This window comes from Saimiri boliviensis, chromosome X, assembly GCF_048565385.1.
Source record: "Saimiri boliviensis isolate mSaiBol1 chromosome X, mSaiBol1.pri, whole genome shotgun sequence".
Lineage (NCBI taxonomy): Eukaryota > Metazoa > Chordata > Mammalia > Primates > Cebidae > Saimiri > Saimiri boliviensis.
Window position 1 is genome coordinate 40,916,370 of NC_133470.1, and position 18,058 is coordinate 40,934,427.

Below are 18,058 nucleotides of genomic sequence, written 5' to 3' on the forward strand. Positions count from 1 at the left end.
CCCTACTCTGCTAAGAAATGTAATGTCATTACACAGTGTGATTACTGTGTATTCTATACACAACTCTTGAGCTGTGTCTTCACACAGGGAATTATCCTGACCACAGAGAGCCAATTAAAAATTCGGAAATTTTCCAGAGACTTTAAAATTATCTTTTACTTGGGTCTTTTTTTTTCTGAGCCTTTATGATAGTATTCCTCCTCCTTCCACAAGAATGATTTTCAAGTACATCATTATGACTACCTTCACCTTGCCTTTGGAATCTGCCTGTGTGAGATTTGAAATCAAGAGTCTGGAAGAATTGAAAAGTCTTAATAAAAGCCTTTCCAAGATTCTAAAAGAAGCTACATTTCGTATTTCTTCTTGGATAGTTTAATAAAACTAAGATGAACTGGACAGGGACCAGTGAGCTATAGGATTATGAGCTTTCACCTGAAAAGTAATAATGGAAACATAATAATGCAAGTCCCTAATCCAGGCTTTGAGTGACCTGTGACCTCCAGTCTATCATTTGTACAAGTTTGGTGTCATGGTAGGAAAGTAATCAGAAAATAAGCAGAGCTTAGTTAGGGAATATCAGAAGAAAATGTTTAAGTGAGAACCTATAAGAAAGTATTTCTTTCTCACAGCAATACTATTACATAATCAAATACCCATAAGTAAAACAGATTACCACAGAAATTATACATTGTAAATTCTTTGTTCTTAAATAATCTTCAACCATTTCCTAATGCATTCTTGCCAATCTTTAAAAACTGCCTTATATGTGTTTAAAATGACTGTAAAGAATCTAAAACCTCTTGTCCCTTTATAAAATAAAATGTCATACTTTTAACCTAAATTTTGTGAAAACCTTTTTTTAAAAATGTTAAGGCATTTCCATATTTCCTGAAAGATTTCCCATTAAGCCATAAATTTACCAAATAAAATGACCAGGGAAAGGACAGTGTGTCAGTTAGAACACAAAGAACAATGAGGACAGCTCATATCGCCTCCTCATACTAATCTTCCTCTTTCCCCACCACTAGTAAAACCAAGCAGAGACACTGCATTGAATTCTCTTTCTCTTTCCATCACCTCACCTGTGGCTCTCCTCCAACAGAGTAGAATAGCCTGGTCAAGATCTGGGCACCTCTGATTCCCAATCTCCATTTCTAGTCTTGACATTTTTCCTGAAAACACATCCTAAGTTTTCACCTGTGTGGAGGGTCATTACCACACAGATGTCCTAACACCCTTTCAAAGACCTCATGCCCTGAAACAAACACACCCCAGCTTCAAACACCAATCCTGTTTCTTGCTCTGTGCTCCTAGGCTTTATAAAGGTATCATCATCTCCTCAACCATAGAGACCCTGTGAGGCTGATATAGTTTGGGTATTTGTCTCCTCCAAATCTCACTCTGAAATGTGATCCCAATGTTGGAGGTAGGGCCTGCTGGGAGGTGTTTGGGTCATGGGGGTAGATCCCTCATGAATGTCTTTGTGCTGTCCTGGCAGTAGTGAGTGAGTTCTTTCTACTGGTTACCATAAAATCTAATGTTAACAAGTACCTGGCGTCTCCTCCTTTCTCTCTTGCTCCCCATCTTGCCCTGTGACACTGCTGTTCCCCCTTTACCTTCCACCATGAGTAAAAGCTTCCTGAGGCCTCGCCAGATGCAGAAGCTGGTGTCATGCATCTTGTACAGTCTGCAGAACTGTGAGCCAAATAATCCTCTTTTCTTTATAAATTATCCAGCCCCAGGTATTCCTTTAGAGCCATGCAAAACAGGCTGAGCAAATTACCTCCCTAAGCCTGTTTCCTTTTCTGTAAAAGCTGACAGTGACAATAACTACTTTACATGGTCATCAGGAGATTAAATGAGATAATGATAACATAGACACTTTTTCATTAGATATTCCTCTTCCTCACTCTCTGTATTTAATCACTGGCTGATGCCTATCAACTCTGCCAACAAATGTCTCTCAAATCCTGCCCCAATTTTCTATTCCTACCATCATTGTCCTGGTTTGGACACTCAGCATTTCTAGCCTGAACAATTGCAAAACTCTTGGACTGGTGGCCTTGTTCCCTTTCTTCTCCAATCTGGTGGCCTATTATTGCTCTATGAGATTGGGCTATGATGGGACTCCATCCTTTTGTCCATTTTCCCAAAACACAGCATAGTGCCTGACACAGAACAGGCATCCAACAAACACTTCTTGGCAATGCTGGCTGGCTCCAAATTCATCATTCCAACCACCAGGCACAATGAAGCCATGCTCTAAGAAAAAACTCAATCTCGTGAGCATTGAAGGAAGCCCTTTGCACACTTAATGACGTTGCAGGACAACCTTATTCTCAGAGCCCGTGGCCCTCAAATCCCTGCTTCTCCCCCTTGAACTCATTGTGGTATATCAATACAAAGCCCTCAGGCCTAGATTACTAGTAAGTAAGCAAAATTTGTTCAACATAGGCAGAAATCATGAGTTGTGTTAAATAATGATAGGTAGGTAGGCTAAGTAGAGTGAGTATGTTAAACATAGAAAGAAAGGGTTAGAAAAACCAAAAGACAACTAATTTTCAGTAGGTCTTAAATATACATGAGGCACCTGGACTCTAAATATTCATGATATGCTAAATATATAAGGGACACTAAATATTCATGAGCACCCAATATTTATGAGGTCTCCATTTGGCCGCTCATTCACTGGAGACACCCATTCTGGCCCCATGTGACCTCTGCCCAAGAAACATAAACAAAACCCAAGACTATTCAGCAGGTTTATTGACAAGCTACAGCCATGGCCGGGCACACTCCTCCCTGCATCTCTCCAACAGAGACAGTGTGTGACCTCAGCCCGAGACCCCTTCTGTCTATGGTTCTCCTTGCTTGAACCTCAATCCTAGTTTCCATATTAGTAGCAGGGAAGGGTAGTGAAACAGAGACAGAACCATTGCTGGCCCCAGGAGTCAGGCAGTATGGTCCTTCTGCCTACCGGTACCCTGCCCCAAGTGTGTGAACCTACCCTATCTCTTTCCCTCTTGCTTCTCATCATGTGTTTTAAATGACTTTAATGCATTATGTGACTCACACATTTTAATGTGATCCATGAGCCTTCTGTTTGTGGCCTCTGGGAGAGCCTTCATATATAATTCTCAGAGGTCACCACTGCATCCAGGTAACATCCCACACAACACTCTCCCTGCTGCATAGAGAAGAGATTGTATGAAGAGGAGGAAGAGCAAGAATGGAAACAGGGAGACCATGTCAGGCAGCTATTCCATTCCTTTAGTCAAGAGATGAGGGTAGCTTGGGTGAGGATGGTAGTGAAGGGGATGGAAAGACATGGACATATTCAGGATACGTTTTTCTAGGAGAATTAAGAACCGGGATGGTAGTTATGAGCAAGTGGGTAAAGTAAAAGGAGTAGAGATTGTAGTCAGAGAAGGCAATTTCAGAGCCTGAGATACTGGAGGTGGCAGTACTCTAAAAGGCAAAGAAACAACAGCACACCCAAGAATCTTAACTCCTCAGGGAACAAAGTACCCTGAAAGGTCATTTACACCAGCGACCACTCAAATCCTCTCATACTTCTACTAAGCTGTCAGTGAAAAACAACCCTGACCTGCCCCCAAGGCCATCTGTCTACATGAGGGAACAAACAAATCTGTGACTCTCCTCTCCTCTGCCCCTATACCAGACCCCTAACCCCAACCCTATCCAGGTCCATTACTACAACTTCTAGCAGCTCTGTGCCAGAAAGTTCTTCCTCTTACTGACCTGAACTCTGACCCCTATGTCACATCCATGAAGATACAGAAAATAAGGTCACCCCTCCTCCACATGACAGCCCTTTAGATTCCTAGGATATTTGTCAAACACACTTGAGTCTCCCCATTGCAGACAAATATCCCCTTTCGCTATTCTGTCTTGCACATGACAAATTTTCAGTTCCTTTGCCGTTGTAGTTTCTGTCCCCTGAAGTCATCCAGAACTCAGCAGCATCCCAAGAGAAGAACCCATAGCACAAACAGAAGAAATCAGGCACCTCCATTGATCTGTGCCATACTTAATGCAACCTAGGATTAGCTTCTCTGGTGGCCACATCACAGAGTTAACGCTTATCCGTGGCTGAGTGGAGTATGGACAAAGATGACTTGCACACATGGGGTGAAGGAACAATGAATCTGGTGAGGTACCACGAAGTTTGTTGTTAACAGGTATGAGGATGAGGAGGGGGTAGTTGAAACAAATGACAATAAATTCAAGAAGAGAATGCCAATCTGGAAGCTACAGTGGAGAACAGCTTTCTCTTCTCCCCTCATGGTGTGGTGAAGGAAGTGATCCGCTCACAGCAAAGAGACCAAAGGGTTTGAAGAAAAAATCGAAGACACAGGAGAGTTTACTTATACCAGAGCAGCACCTGAAAACATCTAAGTATGCCACAGAGGAGTGAGAGACCCGGCCAATGTTGAGGTGCAGAAGGTAGAAAGCCGGTAAGCCACCATCAATAACTACACGCTAATGGCATGTTTGTATTCACCATTGCCAGCAGGTTAGACAGCCTAAGCAGTAGCATGCAGTCTTTTGAAAAGCTAAAGACAGACAATATATAAAGGCAGAAGTTAGAAGTGAAAGAACCATAAATTGGCTTTAAATAGATACCTTGAGGCAATCCACTATTTTTCACCTCTGGTTCATTTACTTGAATTGTGTCATCTTCAGGATAGTAGTAGATTTTATAGTATCTTATTCTGTACTTGGTTTGGCTTTTATCAGGTACTTCCTCTTCCAAATAGGCATCAAAAGATAATACCTGTTGGAATTGCAATTAGAAACTAAGAATTGAAAAGAAAATTCAGCAAACTTAAAATAAAGCAGCTGCCTGTATACTTTTTGTTAATATAGAAAAAAGTAGAGAGAATTTTTCGAAGAAGACATTCCATACATCAGCTATGCGAATGGATACACGATCTAAGATACAATACATAAAGATTATTTTATACTTTTATCACCATCTGGTTAGAACAAGGAAATGATATTCAAGTAATACATCCATCGTTCAGCTCTACCAGAAACTGAACTAGAGTCTGCCTTTGGGATTTCACAGTGGGATTCTAAATGTATGTGTTATAGAGACAAAATATTCTTTCTCACAAGATGAATAAGTTTTGTCATTTTTTTCCCATTAACAATAACACAAAGCTGCCTTGGTTCTGGCATAAAATTATCCTCTGACTGTTAGTCCTGACGATTTCTTGCCTTCAGGCAATTCAAGCAGGCATATCTGAAATTCTTCCAATGCCCTGGAGACCCTACTTTACACTTCGGGAACTTCAAGGAGCCTAGTCCAATGCTAGACTCAGATTCATCTTGTATGGGGGCGGTAGGGAATAAGGAAGGGAAAGACAGGTGGATTCTAAAGCAGTTATGGCAAAATTCAGAGATAGTCAAAAATATCCTTGAAAATTCCTTAACTACTTTAGAAAACTGTGCCTCTCAGTAAGTAAAACACAGCCCATTTTTCTCCCCATGTTGAAGCAGATGACTGCCTGCTTCCTCACTTGAAGACCAGTTAAAATCATTTCGTTATGCTTAGGTGCCATGTTGTATGAATAATATATATCTTTAACCATTGGGATCATTCTTAATATGGCATCCTGCTCACACACTGAGGACGACAAGGTAATTGAGGACAACTGTGGGAACAGTGGATTCAGGCTGCCATTTTAAGCTTGACCTGCAGCTCAGGCTCTCTAAGAGCTCCATTTAAATATTCTCTTTGTCTCTCACTTTTGATCAATTCTCATAATTGAAGCTGCAAAAGTTAACTGCGCATATGATGTAAATCCAGGGTCATTCAACATGGACAATATGATATATATGAAAGAGTCTGTTAGATGCAATCTACCCTCTAGGGGTGGTGGTCAGTTAACCTAATTAAGAATATATACTCCAGGAGTGTTTAGCAAATTTCTATCAGAAGCTCACAATTCAGAAGTGGCTAACAAAATGCCTCAGTAGCTTTTTCTCTAATCAACACAAGAAGCTTTGTCAATTGCCATAAATGACGTGAGAAATAAATTTTAGTGAAATGATTATATTCAAAATGCACACATCAGTTACAAATACTAACCAGGCACTGCCCTTACAGGAACAGGTTCTAAGAATCTGGTGAGCCCAGAGATCTACACCCTTCAAAATGGCACCTTTGGCTTCATTCCCAAATAGTACTATGTTCAGCTGCTTTCTTAAGAAATTTGTCTGGTCTGACTCCAATTAGGTTAGCTGAACCCCACTGCTAGAATGCTGTCACATTTGTATTGAGTGAACATTTCAGATAAGATGCTGTTGGACAACTATAGAGTTTCCTTCTGGGGTGACGAAAAAGTCTTGGAACTAGATAGATGTGATGGTTGCACAACCTTGTGGATATGCTAAATGTCACTGAATTGCACACTTTAAAATGGCTAATGGATAATTTTATGTTATGTGAATTTTACCTCAGTTAAAAAAAAGATATTAGACACTGAATTGTGTTGGACACTTTAAAATGGTGAGTTTTTGTCATGTGAATTATATTTCAATTTTTTTTTTTTAAGTAGGAGGAGGCAGCTGGGTACAGTGGCTCAGGCCTGTGGCAGGAGGATCACTTGAGCCGAGGAGTTTGAGACCAGCCTGGGACACATAATGAGACCCCATTTTTACAAAAAAATTTAAAAATTAGCTGAGCATGGTTACGTGTACTTGTCGTCTCAGCTACTAGGAAGGCTGAGGTGGAAGGATCGCTTGAGCCCAGGAGATCGAGGCTGCAGTGAATTATGACCTCACCACTGCACTCCAACCTGGGTGACAGAGTGAGACTCTGTCTTAAAAGTATCTTTTTTTAAAAAAAATAATGAGGAGGAAGAAAAGAACACCTAAAAGGAGAAAGAGCTGGAACTTCATCAAACTTTCAGTGTGGGTAATATTTAATCTGAGATTTTTTTTTCTTTGTAATCAAGTAGAAAAGTGTAGAGAGAATATTCTTGGCTCTCACCCACCTCTATGTACTGAATTCTACCAGTATAAATTTGTGAATGAATACACTGGCACATGTCAATTGACAACTGGCATAGATCAATTGTCATATATGTACTCATTAAATATTTATCAATCACATGATGCATTAAAAGAAAAGAATGCCAAAATGAAATAAAGGAAAAGGAAAGACATTATTTTAGGTTGGGCTTCAATATGTCTAGATGAGGGACAGACTGATATTTCATGTTCTGATCCCATGACAATATAGGTCTGTCAAACTCCAGCATGAAAGATACAGAGCAAGTCAGAAAGAGGTAGAGATGGAAAGACAAAAAAGGAAGAGGGAGAGGAAATTATAAAATGCGGTGAAGTAGAATGTAAGAAGAAAGGCACCAAATAGATTAAGAAGTAATCTCACAAAAATAAATGACCTAATTGCAATGGAACTTGATGTATCAGAGAATCCAGAAAAAAAGAACCTAAAATAAAAACTGTTACCAATGAAAATTTATAGGAACATAATTATGACATAAGGTATTATCATCATTTATGATGCCAAGTAGAAACTAGATAAATAAGGTCCTAGGCCAGGCATGATTGCTTACACCTGTAATCCCAGCACTTTGGGAGGCTGAGGCAGGTAGATCACTTGAGGTCAAGGGTTTGAGACCAGTCTGACCAACCTGGTGAAACCCTGTCTCTACTAAAAACACAAAAATTAGCCAGGTGTGTTGGCACCTGCTTGGCTTGTAATCCCAGCTACTTGCGAGGTTGAGGCAGGAGAATCGCTTGAACCCAGGAGGTGGAGGTTGCAGTGAGCTGCGATTGCGCCACTGCGCTCTAGCCCACGTGATAGAGTGAGATACTGTCTCAAAAAAAAAAAAAAAGAAAGAAAGAAAGAAAGAAAGAAAGAAAGAAAGAAAGAAAAATAATAAAAAAGAAAAAGAAGGTTCTAGAGGATGTACCTGGCTGCAATTTTCTTGAAAACAGAATATAAATATCATTTGGTGGGGGCATGTGATCTTCAGTTCCCCACAGGCCTCTGCAGGCCCTATGATATCATATGAGGTTACCTGCCTGATGCCCAAGGAATCTGGAATTTTAGTCTTAACCTAGAGGATATAAAACCTTAGGCAGGGTGCAGTGATCACACCTGCAATCCCAACACTTTAGGAGGCTAAATCAGGAAGATTGGCTCATTTTAGGCCAAGAGTTCTAGATCAGCCTGGGCAACATGGGTCCCCATCTCTACATTTTTTCTTTATTTAACTAGCCAGGTAGGGTGGTACATGCCTCATAGTCCAAGCTGCTCGGAAGCTGAGGCAGGAGGACTGCTTGAGCCCAGGAGTTCAAGGCTTCAGTGGGGCTATAACCATGTCACTGCATTCCAGCTTGGGTGACAGGAAAAAGAAAAAAAAAAGAAAAAAAAAAAAAACCTGAGTCTGAAATCAATCAGCTTTAAATAACAGGTAGAAGATTTCCTCATTCCAAAAGAAAAAGTTTACATGTTAATATTTCTGAATTCAGGATCTTCTTATAATTAAAGCCAAAAGAATCTCAAAGCAATCAAGAATGCATTTTGGCCAGGTGCAGTGGCTCACACCTGTAATCCCAGCACTTTGGGAGGCCAAGGCAGGCAGATCACAAGGTCAGGAGTTCGAGACCAGCCTGACCAACATGGTGAAACCCCATCTCTACCAAAAATACAAAAATTAGCCAGGCGTGGTGGTGCACACCTGTAATCCCAGCTACTCAAGGCTGAGGCAGGAGAATCCCTTGAACCCAGGAGGTAGAGGTTGCATTGAGCTGAGATTGCACCATTGCCTGGGTCACAGAAGGAGACTCTGTCTTAAAAAAAGAAAAAAAAAAAAAAAGAATACATTTTAATGGACAAGTAGTTCTAACTTGATGTATGGTGCAAATTTAGCTTTGTAGGGAAGGATCTATCCTACCTTCAAGTTAATTGAGTTATTTGCTTTGCATTGCATATCCCAAACAGCTGGATTTTAACATTAGATTCCTAACTTTGACATAAAATGTTTGAAAATGATTACTGTCTGATGTAGTATGACACAAAAAATAACTGCATGGAGAAGGCTGTCCACTGGAGGCTAGACCATGCAATCATAAGGCAAAAGCAAAACCCTAATCTCTTAGAATAAGTCATATAATTTTTAAAGATAGGGAGGCTGATACGGCCAATGCATGAGTCAGAAAGACTATTACTTCGGGAACCAAACATCTAGTGTCAAAAACTTACAGCTGAATTTCTAGAGAAGCTGTCAGGAAAGAAAGATGAAACATCAGCAATGTTCAATAACCTCGACATTTTATAAAGAGGTCAACATCACATGTCCAAGCTTAATATGTTTAAGCTCTGTTTTATGAAAAAGGCTCAGACTTAAATTGTGAAATACTATAAAAGGGACATAATGGTAATATAAATACACGCCCTACATGTTAGTAGATAGTAAAAATTTGTGTACATTTAATGCAGTGTTGTTCATTCTTCCTGAAAAAGGTGTTATTAAATCAATGGTTTCTCTCGTGATTATGGAGCCCCATAATCAAGGAAATAAACAATAACAAATTTTGTGTAGCATATAAAGGATGGCTCCTTTATACATGACAATCTATATATTTACAGAAATATTTCTGAAACTTATATGCTAATTCACAAAAATTCTAATAAATTTTAAAAACAGAAAAAATACACAAGTTGTATTCACGATCACAAAGTAATACAACTAGAAGTGTATAATGTACCTATAAACAAAAATTGTCACTCCTCATAAGTGCACAAAAAAATTTAAAAATACAAAAAGTAAAGACATAAATTTTATATAAATGTGTATAATAAAATTTGTATAAACACATATAATAAAATATAAGGCCATGCAAACTTATAAGATATAGGCAAATTTGCAACCTGGGGTAAATTAATGGATTCAAATTATTACATAAAAGAATTTAGAGTCTGAGAGAGAGGATAAATTGCTAACAGTGTTTCTTAGCCTTGGCCACACATTAGGAACTTAAAAAAATTTTTAAAAGACCAGATTCGGCTAGGCACAATGGCTCACACCTATAATGCCAATATTTTGGGAAGCCGAGGCAGGTGGATCACCTGACGTCAGGAGTTCGAGACCAGCCTGACCAACATGGTGAAACCTCATCTCTACTAAAAATGCAAAAATTAGCCAGGCACAGTTGTAGATACCTATAATACCAGCTACTTAGGGGTCTGAGGCAGGAGAATCGCTTGAGCCTGGGAGGTGGAGGTTGCAGTGGGCCAAGATCGCACCATTACACTCCAGCCTGAGTGGCAGAATGACATCAGTCAAAAAATAAAAAAAATAAAAAATAAAGACCCAGACCCTTGCCTAAATAAATTAAATCAGAACCTTGGGGAGGGGACTATTACTATTTCTTTAAAAACAGTAATGATAGGGTTCAGGAATGCTACCTCGGCAAATATGCCGAGGAATATGGCATCTTGGCATTTGAGAAAAAGCAGAAGCAGGAAGGTCTCTCTGACCTTCTCCCATCATTCTCCGTGGAAGCAGGTCATAAAACCTAGGAAGGTCATTCTCTGACCTTCTCCCTTCCTCTTTCACTATGGACTCTCATGTGACAGGTGTCCTGCCCTATACCCAAAGGAAAGGAGTGTCACATAGGGATGAAGAAAAAAAAATCTGAACACACAAGTCTAGCTATTACAAGGTCCCCCCCGGTTTATTACCATTAGATCACATCCTTTTGTCCTCCAATCATAGTTCTACATGACTGTCCATAAAAATATAGTTTTCCCCTGTTTCTTTGGGCCATTTCTAAAGGCTCCATGTCTCCTGAAGCTTTCATTAAATAAATTTGTGCACTTTTCTCTTGTTAATCTGTCTTTTGTTACATTGGTCTCAACCATGAACCTTGAGGTAGGCAAGTGTAAGATATTTATTTTTCTTTCCTACTCTCCCCAGGTAATTCTGAAACATAGCCAGAGTTTAGAACCAGTCAGCAATGGTTCAAACAAAAGCTTTTAAGGCTGGGCGCAGTGGTTCATGCCTGTAATCCCAGCACTTTGGGAGGCCAAGGTAGGCAGATCACTTGAAGTCAGGAGTTCAAGATCAGCCTGTCCAACATGGTAAAACCCCGTCTCTACGAAAAATACAAAAAAATTAGCTGGGACTGGTGGTGAATGCCTGTAATCCCAGCTACTCAGGAGACTGAGGCAGGAGAATCGCTTGAACCCAGGAGGCAGAGGCTGCAATGAGCCATGATCGTGCCACTATACTCCAGTCTGGGCAAACGAGTGAGACTGCCTCAAAAAAAAAACAAACAAGCTTTTAAAAAAGCAAAAAAATTGTCATAAGAAAAACAGGAAGCAAAAAGGGTAGTATGGACAGATGAATTTGAAAGAAGAAAAACAACTACAATAAATAAATCCACAGACTTTTTAAATGAATAAAATTGCTAAGATTTTAGCAAAGCTCATCAAGAAATATATAAATAAATAAAATGAGAAATGAGACAGTGCGTGATGGAGATGCAATTATAAGATATGAACTATAAGATAAATTATCTTACAACAATCATGCAAGCATATGAAAATAAATTTTAAAATTGCGATTAAATAAGTGCTATTCTGTAAGAACTGTAACTCATCAAAAACACAATGAATAAGCTAATAACCAAGTAAGAAGTGAAAAATATTACCAAGGAATTGCCTCAACAAAGTCTCCAACCAGGGTGATTTACTAATGAATTTCTTCAAACTTTCAAGGAAAAGAAAATTACCAAATTAAAATAACTCCCCAGTATACCAAAAGAAAGATGGAAAGCTACAAAGATGAATTCCTATGCCTAACAGATATACCATGAAAAAAAAAGTAACTGTAAAACAATAGTTCTCACCCTGGCTGCACATTAGAATCACCTATAGAGGTTTTAAAAATCCTGATGCTATGGACACACTGCCCCTCCACCAGCTCCTCAATCCCCACCACAGACATCCACCATCACACACACACACACACACACACACACACACACACACACACACAGAAATCAGATTCTCTCAGGGTGCACCTAGGCATCAGTGATTTTTAAAGCTCCCCAAGTGATTACAAAGTGCAAGCCAAGGTTGAGAACTACTGCTTCAGAGAAATTTCACTACTTATGATTTATAGAAGAAAGATCCTAAGTAAAATACAGGCAAACAGAATTCAATAGTCTCTAACAGTTACAAGCAAGCCACCTACAAAGAAAACAGCATTTTATTCACAGTTGCCAACATGTTTCCCAATTAGGAAATATGAGCAAATATATAATGATCTCACACCATTTCCTACCATATACATTTTTAATTGCAAGGATAGTTCCTTAACAAGATTACAAAAGCATCTGCTTTAAACAACAGCATAAATATCTAACATAATACTTAATTAAAAGTATGTGCCTACCAAAATCAGGGACCAAACAATAATGCCCCTACTAGCATCATTATTTAATATTGTTTTTAAAAGTTCTGTACAATGTAGAAAGATATGAAGCAAAAATATTAGCAAGAAAGAGACAAAAATTATCATTATGGGCAGACAAAGTAATGACAAAGGCAGAGGCTGAAAAACTAACAAAGATTTCAGTACAAGCATACCTGAATTTAAAATATTCTTATGTGTTAGCAATAACCAGTTATACCATACAGTGGGGGTAAAGTATGTTCATAATTTAAAAAATTATAAAACACTTAAAAATAGTTTTAATAAATCTCTGTGGCCCAGATAAAACTCTAAAAATCTTTACTAGAAGATATATTAATAGGAGAGCACGAAAAACAACTTTTCAAGTGGCTATTTGAAAGTTGTTTTGGAGGGACTTAGAATTATTAATATTATTACTATTATTTTGAGATGAAGTCTCACTCTGTCACCCAGGCTGGTGTGCAGTGGCACTATATGGACTCACTGCAATCTCTACCTCCCGGGTTCAAGCGATTCTCCTGCCTCAGCCTCCCAAGTAGCTGGGACTATAGGTGCATGCCTCTACACCCAGCTAATTTTTGTCTTTTTAGTAGAGATGGGGTTTCACCATGTTGACCAGGCTGATCTCGAAGTCCTGACCTCAGGTGCTCCACCTGCCTTGGCCTCTCAAAGTACTGGGATTACAAGTGTGAGCCACTGGGCCTGGCCTAGAATTATTTTTTTAAGTCTACCTGATAATACACAGTTCAGCTTTTTAGAGATAATTCGGCCTATTAGAGATACATTTTAAACGTAAAATTTAAGTGTAATGAAGGAGATCTAGCTCTCCCAGACTTAAAATCTTAATATAATAGTTCAATTATTAAAGTAGTAAAATAGAGTAACAAGAGATATAGTAGGTGTAAAAGAATAGATGGTCTGGAAATAGACTCTATTAACAGGAATTTAACACATAATGAAAGAGAAGTCATAAATCAATAGGCAAAAAAAGTACCAACTTGGAAAAACATCAGTGTATAGTCCCCCGTACAATTGATCCTAAAATAAATGTCAGATGAATTATTGGCTTACATATAATAAATCAATTCCTTTCACCTTCCAAAAAAATAAATATGTGTCAAGCCTCAGAAAGAGGAATTACACTGTGGGCTTGGGAGAAAAAGAGAAAACATTTTAAAAAATTAAGATTTGACAACATAAATAAGTTATAACTTCAATATATTAAAATATAAACAAAAACATGCTAACAAACAATTTTACAAATATGACTAAACTGTAATTTTATAAAAAATTTTAAATTAAATTTTTAAAGACCCTAAAAGAGAAATGGGAGGAGAGCATAAACAAAATTCATGAGCAGGTCAACAAATAAAAACATGTTCACTCTAAGAAATTGTCAGATTAAGTGCAAATTAAAATAAACAACGAGGCATCGGGTTTATGTGTGTGTTTCTCCTATTAAATGGACCGTTCACCACGGATGAGATTTTAAGTTAGTACAATTCTTCTGCAGCAATATAATGCTATGAGGAACAAATTTAAAATTCCTCTTCCCCTCAGGAACTCCATTTCCCAGCACGTAGTCCAAAGAAACAACCCAAAATGCAGAAAAACATATGTGCAAAGATGTTCTTTGCAGCTTTTTATCATAGAAAAAAAGGTAGAATAAGAGTACCTGAAGAAATGACAAGAAGAGAAGGGTTTGGTGAATTATGGCACATCTACATTCGCCATGGAGTATGCAGATGGCACTAGCATGATGTTTTTGAAAACCATTTGGCAATGGAAAAAATACTGAGGCTATGCAGTAATATTACGGCAGTAGCATGATGTTTTTGAAAACCATTCGGCAATAGAAAAAATACTGAGGCTATGCAGTAATATTAAGTGAATAGTCCACAGAACTAGGCTGGGCATGGTGGCTCACACCTGTAATCCCAGCACTTTGGGAGGACGAGGTGGGTGGATCCCCTGAGGTCACGAGTTTGATATCAGCCAGGACAACATCGTGAAACCCTGTCTCTGCTAAAAATACAAAAAAAATAGCTAGGCGTGGAGGCACACGCCTATAGTTCCAGCTACTCGAGAGGCTGAGGCAGGAGAATTGCTTGAACACAGGAGGTGGAGATTGCAGTAAGCCAAGATCGCACCAGTGCACTAAAGCCTGGGCAACAGGGCGAGACTCCGTCTCAAAAAAATAAATAAATAAAATAAAATAAAATAAAAAATTTAGCTGGGCGTGGTGGCACAAGCCTGTAGTCCCAGCTACTGGGAGGCTGAGGCAGGAGAATTGCCTGAGCCCAGGAGGCGGAGGTTGCGGTGAGCCGAGATCGCGCCATTGCACTGCAGCCTGGGTAACAAGGGTGAAACTCCGTCTCAAAAAAAAAAAACAAAAACAACCACACACACACACAGGACTTAAAATGGTTAAATGGTTACATACACAGTCGTAACTATGTTTTTTTTAAAACTTTTTTTTAAAAAAGACTGCATACGGGTGGATGGGAGGAACAAAAAGCATGTAATGGTGGCAGCTTGGGCAGACTCGTTCTTGGGCAGTGAGAAGAGGCGAGGTAAAGGCAGAGCTGGATGGGGGATGGGTGCTAACATTAGATGGAGGGGGCTGCCGGCCTGACCCAGGCTAGTGGGCGAGGTGATCGGGTTGGGGCAGGCTTCCCAACTTTGCTTCTATACTGGGTTCTGCCCTGTCCTCTGGCTGGTCCTTGGGGATCAGGGCCTCTAGGCCAGTAGCCCACCCAGGGGCACCCTGTGTGTGATCCCTAAAGTGTCTTGTAGTCATTTCATAGGCTCTGACATTTCCAAACGGTCTCGTATTCCAAACCGAAAGTAAAAGTTGTGACGGAAAGCCCTTTGACTCCCCTTTGACTCGCCGTAGGCACTTTGATTCTCCGGAAGCAGTTTTATTTCACATCCGGGAAGTTGCACCACGCAGAATCAGACCGCCTTTGGAGACGTCTGAGGAGAGTGGCGTGGGCTCGGACGCCATAGCGGTCCTGGATCGTTGCGACTTCTCTAAAGCACTTTGAAATCATTGTGGAAGGACTCTGCCATCCCTAGAACACCGAGAACTGTGACAGAGAGTTGAAAAAGGGAGGAAAAAAGAGTTGAAAAGTTCCTGAGGCGGCGCAGTGGCCTGACGGCCCTCCCGCTCTGGGGTTGTCCACCCGCGGAAAAGCAACACTGAAGCGGCACTTAGGTAGGATCTCCCAGCAAACACTGCTGCCCTGGGGAACTCAGTAACGTGGTTTGCAAGGGGACAGAGACCCCCCGCCCCCCGCCAAAGGCCCGAAACCCCATAAGGAGTACTTTGTGGCTTGCACACCGTGGTTTTTCCCTAAGGCTTATCCTGCCACAGAAATTCTTTCTCCTCCTCCTCCTCCCATTCCTCAGCCACTGGTGTGATTAGGGCTAGCTCCAAAGACTACCTAATTCGGAGCATTTGGGGTTCCTTTCTTCCTTGTGATTCCATATACACTCTGCCAGCCCTTTGGAAAAGAAATGGCTTCTCTAGAGGAGGGCCTCTACAACCTTAAAGTTAATTCCAAACTTAGCTCCCGTAACTTCACGAACCCTACGTTTGCAGCTGGAAGTGAGGGTCAAAATGAAACTGAGGAGCCAAACAAGTTCCAAAATAGGAATGGCGGACCTCAAGATAGTGACTTTTCATTGACTTATCTGAAGGTTCTCCAGGAGATCCTGGGAGATGACATGCCAAAAGGAAAGGAAGAGGCTGCCACTAATGTACGAGCAAGAATAGGAGAGCATCCCTACCATGGAGAGAGACCAGCCAGGAATGCCACTATCTTTGCCTCTCAAAAAGAGAGGGAGTTAGCTCCAGAAATGAGCAGCTCCCATGACAAGAGGATGATTGTTAATGCTCCGAAAAACTTCAGTGAGGGGCAACCTAGTAACCAAAGTAGAGTCACTTGCGAAAAACTCTCTCCACCTTTAAATTTTCTGGATGACTGTAACTCCCATTCAGTATTCCAAAATCAAGCCAGTAACCAAAGTCGACTCATTTTTGAAAAAGGCTCGCCACCTTTCAATTTTCTGGATGACTATAACTCCCATTCAGTAATCCCAAAGCACAAAGAAAAGGTGGTGATGGAGCACCCCTCTTCAGGGAGTGACTGGTCTGATAAAGGTGAAACCACAGTCATATTCTCTCAAGATGAGCCACTCTCACTGTGTTTCCCTGTAGTGTCAGAGCCTACATACTACGCCACTGACTATACCACTTTTTCGCCTTGTTATAGTCCTTGGCATGACTATACCAGCTCTTGGCTCAGCAGTACCAAGTCTTGCTGTCCCTCCTCGGGCAGCAGCAGTAACACATTTCAGGGTGAGAAGAGCAGCTGCAGCAGCAACAACAACAGCAACATATTCCAGGGTGAGAGGAGCAGCCACCAGAGCTTCCTGAGTTCTTATTCCACCAGTTTTCCAGTGAGCTCCCAAAACATGTCCAGAGATCTAAACATGACAGAGGAACTCACATCTAAGAATTTATGTTCACTTGACTTCTCTAGAAATGGGGAAGCAGAGGTGAAGGAGGAGAGAGTGTATCAAGAGGACACATTACAACATTCTTATGAAAGGCAGGCATCTAGCTTTCTGCCAAGGACCCTCTGGAAGCCAAACCAACAAGGTTTCATTGATGCCCATTGTCACCTGGACATGTTATATGCTAGATTGTCTTTCAAAGGAAACTTTACCGAATTCAGACAAATTTATAGCAGCTCGTTCCCTGAAGAGTTTGAGGGCTGCATCTCTTGCTTCTGCAATCCTCAACACCTAAAGGATGGCCTGTGGGAATATCACTTGAAAGATAATCTTGTTTGGGGGGCCTTTGGCTGTCACCCTCACTTTGCCCGCAATTATAGCCACCAACAAGAAAAAAGGATTTTAAAAGCCTTACGACACCCCAAGGCTGTGGCATTTGGGGAAATGGGCTTAGATTACTCCTCTAAGTGTACCACGCTTGTCTCAGAGCAGCAGAAAGTATTTGAGAGACAGCTGCGGCTGGCTGTCTCTCTAAGGAAGCCCATAATGATCCATTGTCGAGAGGCCGATGAAGATATGCTGGGCATCTTGAAAAAATTTGTGCCCCCTGATCACAAGCTCCACAGGCATTGCTTCACTGGCAGTTACCCAGTCATCGAGCCTCTGTTGAACCACTTTCCCAACCTGTATGTGGGCTTTACGGCAATTCTGACTTACTCTTCTGCTGAGCAAACCCGAGAAGCTGTGAAAAAGATACCGCTAGAGAGGATTATTGTAGAAACTGATGCTCCCTTCTTCCTCCCTCGCTGGGTTTCCAAAAGTCATTGCCTGTATGCCCACCCAGGCATGGCCCTGCATACAGTGCGAGTGATCGCTAAAATCAAAGAGCTGTCACTCTCGCAGACCTTGGCCACCTTACGAGAGAACACTCGTCGCCTCTACCATCTTTAAACAGAAGAGGCACAGTCAGGAGTCTTCCAAAAGAAAGGAGACCAGTAGCCTGACAAAACATAAAGACTAGATTTGAACTCTGCCTATGTCCCAGGTCAAAA

The 18,058-nt window shown here is 40.6% G+C and overlaps 1 protein-coding gene across 1 annotated transcript in view; it reads right to left on the bottom strand.

Moving 5' to 3' along the window:
* EFHC2 (EF-hand domain containing 2) overlaps positions 1 to 18,058 on the bottom strand; it is a 197,483-nt gene that overhangs the window by 122,279 nt on the left and 57,146 nt on the right. Inside the window, exon 3 of the mRNA XM_074391685.1 lies at positions 4,648 to 4,798. Within this exon, the coding sequence (XP_074247786.1) occupies positions 4,648 to 4,798 (151 nt within the window). The remainder of the gene's footprint in view (positions 1 to 4,647; positions 4,799 to 18,058) is intronic.